At 41.7% G+C, this 15,789-nt stretch overlaps 1 protein-coding gene across 2 annotated transcripts in view; it reads right to left on the bottom strand.

Annotated features, from left to right (window-relative positions):
* Positions 1 to 15,789, bottom strand: part of nav3 (neuron navigator 3) — a 202,425-nt gene that overhangs the window by 144,723 nt on the left and 41,913 nt on the right. The window contains exon 1 of one of the 2 annotated variants that reach the window (XM_077498638.1): positions 6,376 to 6,600. The exons of the other annotated variant lie outside the window; for it this stretch is intronic. Within the exon in view, the coding sequence (XP_077354764.1) occupies positions 6,376 to 6,489 (114 nt within the window). The 5' untranslated portion in view covers positions 6,490 to 6,600. Of the gene's footprint in view, positions 1 to 6,375; positions 6,601 to 15,789 lie in introns of those variants that run through there. 2 annotated transcript variants of the gene reach the window in all.

Consider the following 15,789-nt stretch of genomic DNA (forward strand, 5'->3'; position numbering starts at 1 on the left):
CCTTGATTTCATAAATTATATTTACTACATGGATTACATTGAATATGAATGTTGGTGCTTTCCTCTTCATTCCAGACGGGGGCAGTTTGGTGATGATCATGCAGTGAATGGATTAGTCTCAACTGGATGGCTTTTGGAGTTATTAATATGAAGGCGTTGTGCTGATGAAAAAGCAGTCATGAAATATGTCATTTCTCCCCTGGCATGTCAAGCTATGATTGTACTCTTCATTCATTGTGGCTAGAGGGCTAAACAATTTATTTCTAATCTGGTCGTGAGGACTGTGTTGGGGAAGATGCGAGCTAATGAGCCAAAAACAAATTAGGGAGTCGTTCTAATGCATTTTCCCCTTCATTTGCATTTTTACCACATGCAAACACAAATATGCCGTTGTTTGTTCTCCGACTCATAGCAACATAATTACCGCTGACTGAGCGGGAATGAGGCAAGTGACCTTTTCGGCAGACTGATGCCGTCTCCTTCTGTCCGTCGGGAAGATGACGCACTTTTCTGTTATCTCGTTTGAAATGCATAAATCTCACGCAACCAGAAAGCTCATTATGAGCGCAAGGGGCGCATCCGAGTGTTTCGCAGGAGTGCGCGTTGTGGCGCCCACAAGGTCCCTGACCCCAAATTCCTGGCTTGGAATTCACATTTTGGTGGGAAGAACTCAGCAAAACTTGATAGCATCAGTTCAGAACCACTAAAACCGTCAAACTCAAACGATCAATCAGTGGCCAACTTCCCTTAGGGATCAATAGCAGTTTGGACGTCATTCAAAAGGAATTGGCTTTTTCCTATTGCGTGGAACAAAAGCACAACTGAATGTTGACGGTTAAATAGACAAAAAGACAAACTAAGGGTTTAAGCAGGACTGCTCCAGGGATGAAGCAGAGGAGAGATATCCTGTCATGGTTGCAGTATATCAATAATGGGGATCATTTTGGCCATGATGTTTTCCTTCGATTTCCTCTCCAGACTGGTCAAGAGTGCCTGAAAGTCACAGACGGTTGACTTTTGCTCTGCAGCACATCTGTCAGGGCACAAGTCAAGCTTTTCAAAGTGATTTTTCTTGTTCTTTGGCTTCAGGCAGCACACTCCATTCTAAGTATCTTATAATAAGCAGTTGGCCGACTTGTATATGATTCTGATTATGGTGCCGGGGCGCTGCTCTGTGTTTTGCTGTTTATCCTGGCCAGCCTCGAGCGTGCCCAGTTTAAATAATTGCGAGCTGGTTAAGTAACGCAGCATGAGAAAGTTGAGCATTCCAAGCCCAGATATGACTGATGCACTCCTCCCCTCCCCTTCTCTCTCTTTTTTTCCCTCCAGTCCGTCTCTTCTTCTGATGTACATTTTTGTATTTCATTTTTTAGCTGACAGCGATAATTACATGCTACTACTGTAACTTAAACTTTCATTCTGGTTTCTTACATCTGGGGATATGTTTTAGCAGATTTAGCCGGCGTTTATACAGTGAAGCACTTAAGTAATGGCAGAAATAAACAACTACAGTCTAAATAAGCAAATATAAAGAAATACTTAACCATTTTAATTTGAATATATTCATTTAAAGTAAAAACATTTCTCTCACATGCCCGTAAAATACCTCCCTAGCCAGGTTTGAGGTAGTTTCGGGTCAAAAAAAAAAAAAAAAGTTTAAAGCGAGGTAAAAAGTTTCTCAAGGCAAGGAGCAAATTAAAGCAAGCACAAGGCGGGAATGTGGAGGAGCGAGATATGATTCAGCATTAAGACGGCAAAAGTGTGGAACTGCATAAAGTTCTCTCATTTGCAGCCTCTCTAATGCTGGTCAAGTACGGCTCTCTCGCACACACACAATTTCACAGGAACACAGTGTGATATGAACACACCACTGAGATGATTTTTTGTGCCCCGGCACTTCCAAAAATAACACAATACGTGTCACTCTTTCTTCTTTTGAGGGAACACACAAGATGGGATATGCAGTTTCCCACCTTTTGATGACATTTGGAAGTCTTTTGCTTTTGGCTAAGCTGCGAAGAACATATTGAGGCCAAAGTGTTTGCTCTAATGAAGACAGGCGGGAATAGAGAAAGTTGGACCACAGACTTACCTGAGAGTTGCATGAAACCAGAAATTTTACTGTGGTGAACAGTTTGCTGTAGCAATAAAGGTTTACATATTCTGGGTATTGAAAAATAATTTGATTGATCGCCAGCCTCTATAGAATTTATTTACAAAAGAAGCTACAAATGGGCTTAACAAGCAACAACTTTTGCTAGACAAAACCTATTAGCTTTTGTTTGGGCCGATTGGTTCTTAGCTGGAAGTTCTTTTTGCAGATTTTTTTTTGATGCAATTTATTTATTTTTTTACAGGAATGTAGGGGAGACCGGGGCTAGTTGTGTCACTTTTTATACTTTGATATATTTCTTAGAATCAATATATCATATTTAAACCAAACGTATACCAGATGAAAGACCAAAGTCTTGGGTACATTTTTGGTATTCATGTCATTTTCGTACTTTGTGTCGGTGCAGAGTTATAAGCCATCAAATACAGGGAGTGAACATGTGACATGTTGTCCCACCAATGGGTAAGTTGTCACACTATATGGGGTAAGATGTCACGTTGGATTTTACAACTAATAAATCAAGGACAAAATTATTCTTGTTCTCCTGTTTTGTGTTGTTTGCTTTTACAGCCAGAGAAATTGTTCATCATTGATCTCGGCAATTTACTATAGCCATTGAGTAAACTTTAACATAAAATATTATGAAATAAATTAAAGTCCTTAGGAACTGCTGGCATGTAGGTCATCGCTCTCAGCCTCAAATGTCTGTTTTGCTTCCCTTAAACTGGACATTTGAGATTAAATTTGATGAAAATAAATAAATAAATAAAGCATTTCAGTTAATGGATGGATGGTTTATTGTGAAATTTAAACCAGTCCTGACATATGAGCACACTGTAGTTCCAACAACTGGAAAATCCATTTTTATCAATGAAACAAAACCCAACAAACTAAATTCCTCATTCTTCAGACTCATCATCTGAAGAGTTGCCAGAGGTGCATTTTTCATTTGCCCATTCTTTGCACATGTGACAACAAACCCCAAAATGACTGAGACAAGTTGCCCCCAAACGACCATGTTGGCTAAAACTTGCTCTAGTTCAAAGTTAGCTTAAAACAGAGCAGTGAATGAGGTATGACAAGATGCTGGAATCTCTCCTCTAACGAGTCCACATGATTTGCTGCTAGAATTTGTCTATGTACGACGCCGGTTTCAAAATATATGAAGGTGAAAACATTTTTCGGTTGAGAAGAAAAGTGGAGAAGAAAATTGAAATGTGACAACTTACCCGTGATACAACTAGCCCCGGTCTCCCCTACCTATTTTAGAACATTTATGAAGGTTTCAACATTTTTTGAACATTTAAACACCACTGAGACGTGTTTATTATTCATTGACAAATGAAGCGACAACAGGTAGTCAGTCATATCACAGTGTGTGTCAACGAGAGGCACAGAGGAAGCCGCACTGATAGGCACTGAGAGGAGGCTGAGCGAGCAATCAGCAGCTGCGAGGAGTGTTCCGAAACTTGGCATGCGCACACAAAGTCCTGCCAACGCTAATGAAAAGAAGTGAGAATAAAAAGGGCATTGTGGCAACGGAGCGAGAAAGCGCACCAGTCGAGGCAATTGGGCCTATCATTCGTGATGAAACGAGATCATGTACAGTCTACAGGACATGGAATCCCTTAAACTTCTCGTCAATTAGGCAAGGAGAAACATTTTTGTATGAAGGGACTTGAGTCAGTGAAAAAACATTCGGTTGATTACAACAGAATCAGCACTGAAAATGCAAAGTGCTTTTAAAAAGCCGTAACCGTTCAGGTTATTCTTCCACACAAATTTGAACCGCTTGACATTACCAGACACATTGTTAAATGAACACCTCTGGCCATGTCATTATTATCTCCATAAAGGCGAGTGATTATAAATTGATGGGATGACGCCGAAGACTGAAAATGGCTGACAGCACCAAGCGATTTGTGGCACATTTTCCTCTTCTGATAAAACACAAAAGTTTCCCCGCCTTTTATGCAGCACACAGCTGTCGGGAGAACTTTCCTTCTTATCTGCAAGTGGCCTGATAACAAAAAAAAATCAAAGGAGCGACTCAAGGTTGAACTGTTGTTTCCTCACTTCCCCTCTCTCGAGTACTTCACCTAAAGCCAGTTTAACCTTCTTCCCGTTTGGCGCGTTTCATTTTTCTTTGCACAATAATACGACTTTCATCTGAATGTTTTCAATTAGTTTCCATCTGTTGTATGCAATTTATTGATATTAGAGACGGAGAGCCTTCAGAACTCCAGTTTGTGAGAGAACACAGAACAGCGGGCCACAACCCATTCATCAATCATCAGAGAGACGTTTCTGCCGCAAAAATGATGTGACTCCATTTTACACAGGCTCCATTATCTGCTATTAGACTGGGAGGATGCACGCACCCTGGATTCTAGATGAGGATGTAATCACCCCACTCCATTGTTTGAATACATTTGAGGGCAGCAAATCCGCTTGTGCTATATAGCTGCCATGATGCCTTTCTACCACCCGAAAGCCCCACAGCCATTAAACATGGGTGAACATGGGTGGTTTTTAATTCTCATTCAAAAGTGTCAGTTTACACTGCCGTATTGCCGCTGTTCTTTATGAGAAAAGCAGCTTTCCAAGAGCAAAAGCGGGTAGATTGTTTAAGACATTTATCAGAAGTGGTAACGAGATATGTCGGGTTATTTGCAGTACAACACACTGGAGTAATCATATTATAGGAATGAATTACATGTCTGCCGATTTCTAAATATACTTTGTAGAGTAGCTTTTTTTTTTTATTATTATTATTATGGCAGTTACCAACAGTCACTATTCACTTGTTTTTTTCTCTATTTCGTCTCATTCCGACAGACTTGAGACTATTAGCATTTGACATTTTGACTACAGATTTTCTAACTATATCACTTTCTATCCCGACTAAGTTCAGTGCCAATTTAAGAAGCTTTATGACGATCACACTGCCAACCTACTGCATGCATGAGAAGTTTCTCAAAACAGGATCTATCCTTGACAAACCACGCAGCAGAAAAACTGCTCCTACCACCACCAATAAAGCACAGAGTTACTAAGTTGCCATTTGGAAAAAGCCAGAGGAAAATCAATCAGCATTGACAAAAAACTCAAAAGAGTGGCGGCTGTGCCGACTGCAAAGATTATGACGCTCAACGACTTGAAATCTGTACGGGTAAAACTTTATTCTCTCCATTGATTTAAGATTTTGTGGATGCTGAATTTGAGATGCTGTTTAGACATAGTTTCGGTAAGTATTCCTCACACAAGAGGTTGTAAGACACACGACACCACGTCTTTCAGAATGGAGCAGTGTTTAGCCATCATTATTTAGCTGGGTTTATAGCTAAAGGCAGTCTGTGTGTCGCAGTTCCGTGAGGATGCAGCAGTAGGCTGAGCTCGTCATGGGATCAGTGCGGCATGGGGTCAAGGGTGAGAGCTTCATACTACTGCATACACAAGCATTATAATCTCAATTTGCCACATACTTCCTTTCCAATGAGTAGACCTTGAGAACACACAGATTGCGCGTGCGCGTGTTTCTTTACCGTGTGCGGATATAGTGCTCAAGTTACTCCCGTTGGTGAGGACAATCGGATTGCTTTTCGAAACAATAGTGCAGGACCAAGTAAAACAAACATTGGGCTTGGGATTTTGCACACATTCGCATGAATAAAGTTTCATTTTCATTTAATTTCATTGTCTTCCTTTTCAAATGGAATAATAGTCCAACAAATTCAAATAGCAGGGATGCATGAAATTTTGTTTTTGGAATTGTTTGAAAACCGCTAGGATTTTTCTTCTTAGAATCTCTTATCTGAGCTTGCAACTGGATATAATAGAGGGTAGAAAAGCGACTGAGACAATGGCAAGAGAAGAAAAGCAAGGAATAGGCAGAAAAGCAAGAAAAATTGCAAAGTATTAAACATAGAGTGTGACGTCGATCAGTCGCCAGTAATGCATTAACTTGCAAAGGAGGCAGAGTTAGCAGCAATAGATGCGTGCCATGAATGAAATTAGTCAAGTTACTTGATTAAAACTGTCTTTGAATACTGAATAGCAGTTTTGCTAAGTGAGGGAAAACCAGCAAAAGTGAAAAAAAAAGAAAAAAAGTCAGGCTTGAAGAAGGTTGTGAGAAGTACCTATCAAAGTAGAAGGAGAACCGGTGGAATTATGTCTACTGTGATGACTTGCAAATAACGCAAATGTGCCACCAAGTCATTGTAGTGGACGCAGGGTTTCCACGTTCTGCAACTGCATCTTACCTGTTTGGCGTTCAGGTCTTCCTTGGAGTGCATGTTGGGGCTGCCAACAGGTGTGATGGGGGCACTGCGGCTGCCCCCCACCAACATGGCGCGCACTGACGACAGCCACTTCATGACCAAATCAAAACAAATGGAAATTTCCCGAGGGGTTTCTTCTACGTCTGGAGCATTTCACCGCCGTTACGCGTCGCACTGGTGACATGCTGACACAGATCCAACAAGCGACAATGCACGCTAATCTGAAAAGTCGACACATACCTCCACCCCACTTGCCACTGTAACCTAGTGACACACAATCCTTCCTCCCCCTCCATCACTCTGCTGCCATCTGTCACTTTCACTGCTGTGGCGCCCCATCGCTTTATCTAAGACGTTCATACTACCGTTCCACAGGCACGCACGGCTCCTGCTGTGTCACGTGGCTATCAGACAGGCTGAGGGATTTGATGCCGGGCGGGCATTAATCCAAAGTTAGTGCTTCGTACACAGGCTGTCGAGCACATCACCCAGTGATGGGATGGATGATGGACGGTCACACAAGGATGGATTACGCCATCGTTACACTTGATTGAAGGATGTGCATGTTTGATTGAGGTAGCAGGAAGAGAACACTGTCATCTTGTGACCAAACATAATGATCATCACCGAGTGCTGTCATTATTATTATTATTATTATGATTATTATTACTATGGATGCAAAAAGTTTTTATTTCACTGAATAACCAGTTCAAAAGGCAGTGATTGGCTATACAGCCTGTAAGTCATGACAACGAAATTCTGTATATACACCAAAGCAAAATGGGAGAGTAGAGAACTGACTCTTAAAGTCTCTAAAAAATATAATAGTATAGTGCATTCACTTGCGGGAAAAAAAAAAAAAAAAAACTTTTTCTGACAAATTTTTGGGGATAGCTTTTTTTTTTTTTTTTTTAAGGATTTTTTTTCTGTTTTACTGATTTTTTTTCTGTAATAAAAAATAAATTCCGAAAAATGGGGGGATATTCAGAAAAAAGAAACAGGAGGAACAAATATTCAGAAAAACAGAAAAAAATATTCATAAAACCAGTGTGGTGAATAAAAAAATAAAATAAAATAAAAATACTCTGAAAAACAGCACAAGTTCTGTTATTCGGAGTTTAATTTTTTTATTTTATTTTTTAAAATAATGTTTTCCCGTTTTTATGAAAATTTTTTTTCTGTTTTGGGGGTAATTTTTCTCCTGTTTTTCTGAATATGTAACATGAAAAAAAATACACAAAAAACAAAGCTCCCCCCAAAAAAACAATCAGAAAAACAGGAGGTTATTACTTTTTTTTTCAAGTGAATGCAATATGCTTCCGTAAAATATGGCAGAAAGTCACCGATTTATTTACTGCTGCTTTTCGGCCCCTCATGCAACCTAATATGCTCTACAATAGTAGAAAAATGCAATATTGGGTTTTAACCAAGTTTCTTCTGATCCCTGTGCATAAAACATCTCCCTTGCCAAATGGCATGTACAACAGAAAAGAAAAAAAAGCAATAGCAGTAAACTGCACAAAAACATAGAGTCAACCATGTATTTATATTGAAGTCCATATGAGCAAAGCACGCTCCCAGCCCACAACACAGAGCTTAAAGTTCTTGAAATGACAATCCCTCAGACGACAGTGCCCCGTGGAAGCCAATGTCACAGTGTTGTACCACTTTGAAAGCGGATAATTCCCCGCAGAGCTCGGCGCAAGGTCAACTGGAATTACAGCCGCTTGGAAGCTGCCCTTTCCGAGTGGGAAATGCATCCCCGCTCGGCCGAGTGCCCTGGCATGGGCATATGCGACGGACGGGACAGGCGCTCGCCCCCGCTGGTGTCTGTGTGATACGGGTGGGGACAGGGGCCACCGTTAATCTCTTAATCTCTGGTCTCAGCGTGCCGTGTGGATGGAAAGCGGTGTGACAGCTTTGCCGTTAAGTCAAAGGGTGAGGAAGCAAAAGTTGTCAGACATAAGCAATCAGAGTGCAGATCGGTTTAAAATAAATGTACATTTTGAAGTGGATCTTGAATGTTACTTTCAAATAAAAATGAAAATGGGGGTCAGATCAGGATGAAACTTGGTTTTATGGTGAACAACGTGTCCTTTACTCCTAGCGACAGACTGGCATTAAAATATAATCAACAAGTGAATCAAACAGTAGCAGTTTTGCCCGCGGGCTAGCCTCAGGGCGAAGATGTTTGACATGTTCCCCAATGGCCGAGGGGGACATATTTCTGGGTTGTTCCAAGAACCAATTGGAACTATCCTCACATAGGATTCTAGTTTAAAAAAAATACACAGTGTAGACAGAAGCAACACATGGTGTGAAAAATTAGTATTCTGCTATTAATTGCCTCTAATTGCATGCCAATAAAAACAACACTGATTTAAAGTTAATGACTGAGGCACACAAAAAAAAAAGGACTTATGATTGTTTGGTGCCGCTAATGTTCGAACTCTTCCACATTCTTCCCTGCTCCCACATCCCTCACATGTTGCTGCTGCTCACTTTTTGATGCCCAGATGCGTCGCTCGTCGCTTTTATCCAGCTGCTGGGAGCGACCCTCCAGAAATTGGAAAAGGGTTTTTAGCCAAAACATCTTGGTGGGGGAGATAGAGGCATTAAAGCAAACTCCCAGAAGACAGAAAAAGGGGCTTTTCCAAAGTGGGGCCTGATACCGGAGCTCTGCTGTGGGACGCCACAATGCAATTGAGAAAGACTACAAAACACTCAAAAGCTCTTACACATGTTGGAGTGCTGAGACACTCGCGTCCGAATCAGCTCAGAAAGCACAGGGGGCTTGTTTTGATTGAAGAGTCTTATGATTGTTAGCGAGATTAAACACAAACATTGAGTGTTGGGTACCTTCGGTCAAGGAAGAAACAGTTTGGCACAGGTTCGATCAAAAGAGTATTCTGCAGTCTAATAATATGTTGTTAGATGATTGTCACTTAAATGATCCAGCAAAATTATAATGTTGATATTTATGGTAAATGGACTGAGCTTATATAGATTTAGCAAAACCCTTCCTTTGAACAATTTGCCATTGTGGCTTTCCTGCACTGCGGCCAGTCGATGACACTGGTGAAAAAAAAAAAAAAAAAAAGTGCGCACTTTTACACTTGGAATGCGCACAATCGCCATCCACAGAACAGTGTGCAGAATATGACCCTGACATTTCTCAACCAAATTAGTCTCATCTTGCCTTGGAGTAGGTCTGCTTTCTACTTCCCAATTCACATTTGGAAGATTTTGACCAAAATAAAGCTCGATGAGTCATTTTATTTTCCCACGGAACAAGTTCCCATCATCTGTCCATCTTTGTTGATAACCGCTGTTGCAATCATTTAACATTTAAGAGGAAACAGGCAATAAACGAAGGCGCAATAAATCTGCTTTTATCACCCCGTGACAAACGCAATCCCTGAATGTTTGCGTCTGCAATGTATATCACTTACAACGTGACAATATTGACGAGGCAAATGGGCCGCTCTGATAGAACATTCCAATCTAACGTGACCTTGATGAGGAAGAGGAGAGAACTGCTGGTGCAGTGGAGCGAAGCTTGGCCGCACTTTTGGATGGCCTCTCTCATCCGCTGCCAAAAGATCCAAAGGGCCAACGGGACCTTGAGATGTTTTTGTAATATATTTCTGTTGGAATGAGACACATGTAAACAATTACGGAGCAAAATGCTGGTGATCGCTGAGAGAAAACCGGAGGGAAACGAGCTCCCTTTCTGAATTCTCTCCAGAGTTTTGGCATTAATTGACACGCACACAAAGGACCGCGTTCGCAGAATCGCAGCATCTCGTGCATCACACGCTCTGCCTCGGTGCACCATGTGCGTGTGTGCGTTAAGACCGCCGCAGTGAAGACGCTCAGAATCATCCGCCTCTCTTTTTTTTCACTTGGGGATTGTGTCAAGAGCGCAAGTTGCAGACGGGGAAAAAAAGTCACACGGTTGAACGCTTGGGATCCACACTGAATGCAGATGTTATGTGGATTTAACATTAGGCCTTAGAGACGTGAAAAAGATACTTTAGTATGATGGAGCACAGTTCGACAACCAATCAAACTACCACCACAACTATAAAAACACTTGAACTAGCAACTGTTTATCATTTTTATTGTGTAAGTGTACACTACTATAGCCAGAATAACAAAGCACTTTTGACTCTAAATTGATATGAATGTAAGAGTGAATGTTTTTTTTTTTTTTTTGTCTAAGTGCCCTACAATTGATGGTAACCAGCCAAGGGTGACCACCTCTCACCCAAAGTCAGCTGGGTTCATCTCCAAGCTTACCCAAATGAGCGCGAGCGCTATAGAAGATGGAGGGTCAACAATCCCTAAATACACAAAAGTTACAAAACTACAAGCGAAACCCAAAAAAAGACAGGGGTTCCTTTCATCTCCTCAAGTGGTTGCTGAGCACAACACTCTCCCAGAATAGACTTGAGTAATGACTCCCCCATGCTGCCTGAATAATTCATCCACAATATTCCCTCAAATCAAAATAGAAGAATTCTCTAGTAAACATGGAGCCTTTCATATATGTGCGCTAAAAAGGGAACAGGCTGGCATCCAGGCAACCAGATGTTTACGACACGGAAGTACAAGGCAAAGTTGACTGACACTTGGTGTGTGTTTTGGCAGGCCTTTTAAAAGCCAAACAACCCGGAGGAGGACGCGAGCCCAGTGCAGAAGGCGTGTACATCAACCTATAAAAGCATTTGAGCTCACAGTTGTCAACGGTAACGGAGAGAAGTGTCACAACAGAGGACAACAACACTGCTGCATTGTTTCTCGGCCAACTTGCTCCCTGACGCCCGACGGTAAATCACCCCCGATTGTGAGGACCAATCACGTCTGATAGGTTTGCTTCTTGTTCCGTTGAGAGAAAGCGCTACAATGCTGTCTGGCTCAAATGTTCGGCTCACTCGCTCATTTCAACTGTTGAGGCGAGTTGCCCTGGCCGCTGTCGCTATACAATAAAACAAAGAGAGGAAGCAGATGAGAAATGAAAGTGAGAGTATGCCTTTTGATGACAGAGACGCTCCAACTTTTGTTGTGAACGCTCATGATACGACCAGGCATTTTTGGTTGCCACCTTGCTTATCGAGGGATGACCCATGATGTCATAAGTAATCATAGTAATAACCTTGCAAATTGTCAATTCACATCTGGTGTATTATTTCCCATTCAAATTATTGCGAGTCCGTTTGCAACATGACTACTTGTGACATTACAAGCCTGTAAATGTTGCAGTTCCCAAGCACAAAGCCAGCAGCAAAAGCCAAATGGATCATAGTACAAAAAAAAAAATGTTTTGCCACATTCCGGAAACAACAGACAAGATGATGTCGTTGCAATTTTAACTTGGACTAAACTTGTACCCTTTCCCAAAAACTGTTGAACTTTTGCGAGTGTTTTACTGGTAGCATTCTCATTTTGGCCTGGCAGACTCAAAAAGTGCACCGATATAGTTTGAAACATGTGGTTTAGTGTCCTTTGTGCATCTCCGAAAGTGAATGGATTTTTAAGTGACTGGTGATTTTTGTGGGCACCCAAAACCTCAGTCAGAGCAAAAAGCCACGGCAGGAACTTACTGTAGGTGAATCATCATCTTTTCTCTTTTGATCACTCACTTAATCAAAAACGCAGGGATTCCCCTCGCGATTCGTGTCTCTTTAGGCCATTGAGGTATTTATGTGGCAGGCAATTGCCAATCAATCAATAAAGAACAAAAAGTGCAACATCTGTTGTGGCTTTTGGTGAGGGCGCGCCAATCGGCCCTCAAAGCTAACTCTGACTCTTTTATTGAAACCATGAAATGAAAGGCTGCATTTGGTGCTGGGATCGAAAAATAAAAGGGGATTAAAAACATCATAAAAATGATCCTAATCCACTGGCTGGTCACAAACAATCAGATGTGATGTGTGAGTGCTGCGCCCAGGCAAACAAAAGCACATCAGGAGCATAATCCTTCCAACTGTTCAAAACAACTCCAACGTGTTATACAGTACGCATCACTCAACTGATCAGTAAAAATCACGACAAACTGCCTTGTCAGCGTGTCTGCCTTGCACTTTCGGTCCAAACGTGTTGCCGCCATTACTGTAAGCGCAGAATGGAGAGATCACAACAGCCTTTTTCAACAGTCCAGCTAATTAGAGAGCCAAGGCTTAGGAGCAGCCCAACAAAAGCAACGCGCTGAGACGCTAAGAGCCAAGATGGATGCTGATGCTGGTCTGACAGACCGCTGTCATGAGGTCACAGACTAAACAAGGACAAACCACTCACGGAAACGTGCCCAAGTGTGGTGACTACTGTTGGAAAAACATCTGTTGTTTTGCAACATGGCTTGCTTGCTTGCTTTTTCTTCTTGTTTGCTTTGAGGTGGTATTAAATTTGAGATCCTGAATGCGGAGGTCCAACTGGGCATTTTGGTGTCGTCGGTGAAAGCAGATGCAGAAGTTTCCCAGCTGCGGGCTGAAGCTGTCGGCCCCGCACTGTAGTTTAGGGCTTGTGACTGGAACGTCATTAAAGCTCCATTTGCAGGGTCACGTCTGGAAAGCATGCGAGCGCCGTGCGTCAGATCCCAACGGAGACGTTTCACAGGAATCGCGGTTCCTTTTTCCACTTTGTTCCCACAATGTGCATTTGCCTTTCATATTCTGCATTTTAGCTGACAGAGCAACAATTTGACTGGCTCGCAACAGGTAGGGCGGAGCTCTGCATCAGACAAATAAATATCATTGAAATCCACAATGATCGTAACATTGCCAGCAAGCTGAATTTGCGGGATTTTTTTCACAAATACTACGAGAATACATCTTGTACCGCTCCAGCTGATACATTCGCAACCGACCTTTTTTAGGTCGCACCAATCAGGTGTTGTTTAGGGCGGGACGAAGCCAAGAAGCGCCAATGGCGGGGCGGGGGAACAAACAAACCTAACAGACAAATGGACGCTGCAATTAATTCTGTTCTCGCAGAATTAATCGCCGTTTCCATGTTGAATGTTTAACAGTGAGCGCCACTTCCATGCATTTTCAAGGCCTTCCGGTATGCTCGGCAACAGTTGGGCAAATTGGGGCAGCATAGACATAAATCCTGTCAAAAGTTAGGCCTTCACAATAAGAGCATCAAGTATGATAATTCACACGACATTTTTTTTTTTAACCCATAGCGACTTGTTTATCAGTCACATTCAAATGATTGATTACTTGTATTATATGTGAGTGCCTGGTAAATGGTTCAAGAAACTAAGACAAAACTGGATTATACCACATGCATTTTATTTTGAAGGTGTGACTTCTGAGAGGACGCAATGCGTTGATGTTGCAGCACAGAAAGCTTGCATTGTGGAATGCACTTTGACTTGTGTTGGCAGAGTTGCACATTTATTTGAAATGAAAACTAAGCAGCTGTATGAAAACCAGGACCAAAAAAAATCTATATATTGGAGCTTACTCTGCAAAAGACTAATCTGCCATTGTTCTTAGAAAACTAATGAGTAACGGATAAGTACAACGGAGATTGTAAATAAAAGCCCTTAATAAGGCCAATAACCTTAAAGAACTGTCACTTAGTCACTACAATGTACTCTCATTCCGCCAATGTAAATGCTGCTATTAAGCCACAATGAGGTCACATACAGTAAGACTCCCTTGATTGATTCCAACGACGCTCACATCTTTCAATACCTTGCATGACTTCATACTTAGATTTACTGTCAAAACACATGACTACAGCACGATTGTACTATGAGCACTGCTTTGCAAACAGCATTTTGTGATCTGATCGGACTGCAGCTCGACATGCAATGCACTCTCCACAGATTAGTTGGCAACCACGGATCAATTGGGCTGATGGGACGAGGAATCTCCGTCGGACAAAGTGGACACTTTGTCATCGTAAACTGTCATTGCATTGCATGTCTTGATAATAATTACCTGATCGGCTGTCAAATGTGATTCCTTTCAATTGCATCGAGAACAGGAAGTAGGCAGTCTCAATTCAGAGAAGTCAAATGGTTCAAGTCCAAAAGCATTCAGGGAAGTGTGGTGGCCTGTGAGTCAATAAAAGTTTATTTAATCACGTCTTGTTTATATCATTCACTTAGTAAATTGGGGGGGGGTGGAAGGTAGGCTGCCGGGTATTTGTAGGCCAAAAAAACGGCATGTGTACACACTGAATAATTTACCCAAACATACTCAACACCACACAAACAAAGATGAAAAAGGACTACTAAATGTTTACAGTTTTCTTTCAACACAAGTTAGGGAACCGTCGTCCGGCGGGGAACGTTTTCTCTCAGCCCGCTCGCTCTTGGCATTGTGGAGAGGCGAGGCGAGGCCTTGCTGTTGTTATCTGTGGTTTGTTACTCGTTCATTTTGCGGCTGTCCTTCGCTGAACCACTGTGTGCGGATGGCTGAGTGAAAGGCCGTGAAAATGTCAACAAAGCGCCGGCCAGAGTTTTTCCTGCAGGCAACGGCTGATGAAGGGAAAAAAATAATTCTCTGTAGTAGTGTTATTTTTGCTTTAAAAAAACAAACAAACAAAAACAGTTTACAAAATGCTTTGGTTTAATTGCTGTGCAAATTAAGACGCTGCTTTACTTTTATATACGGTTCATCTGTGTAATTGTCCTCTTTTTTTGCAATGTGTCTAATCTTCCTCTGGGGAACATGTAACATAACTACTGTTCCTGGTAATTAGATTACATGAGCCATTTCAACTAACTCCACCTCACTGTTAACTCGCATACTTCAATGGTTATAAGAAAAATCGACAACGTAGGAATAATTACAAAACAGAAGGAGCATTCTCATTACATTACTCCACTCGTCATTTTATTCCTTTTCCTCCGCACAGATAGAAACACGACATTCAGTTTGACATTGGCCCAGAAATATTCCATTGAGATTTGCAATGAGAGAAGATGAGAAATGGAAGACACGAGAGTCAAGATGGACGAACATGTCTGGCAATTCATCTGGTCAAAATATCACGTTTTGTTCTTCTGCTCCCTTGTTATTTAAAACGCTTCCATACGGTATGAATTGGCAAGAGATGTACTGTGTAATAAATACTGTGAGATTTTTAATGAGGATTTACAACTGCCATCCCTTTAATTTAATTTACAAGAGCTTTGTGGGTCTGGATTAGCATGTTGATTAGAAATGTATGTTGACCAATGTCTACCGAGTATTTCTCAGAGACAGTTTTGTTGCAGGGCATGCTGACAGATGGGACTCTAATTTGCATCAGTCCGCCGAGAGCTTACCACTCCAGAATATTTGATCTCTGCGCACTTGGTCCACTTTAATGAATTATAAATCTACAAGGCTGGTCAACACGAGAACACTCGCTTCCCTCGCTACGTTTAATCAA

This window comes from Festucalex cinctus, chromosome 16 (genome assembly GCF_051991245.1).
Source record: "Festucalex cinctus isolate MCC-2025b chromosome 16, RoL_Fcin_1.0, whole genome shotgun sequence".
Lineage (NCBI taxonomy): Eukaryota > Metazoa > Chordata > Actinopteri > Syngnathiformes > Syngnathidae > Festucalex > Festucalex cinctus.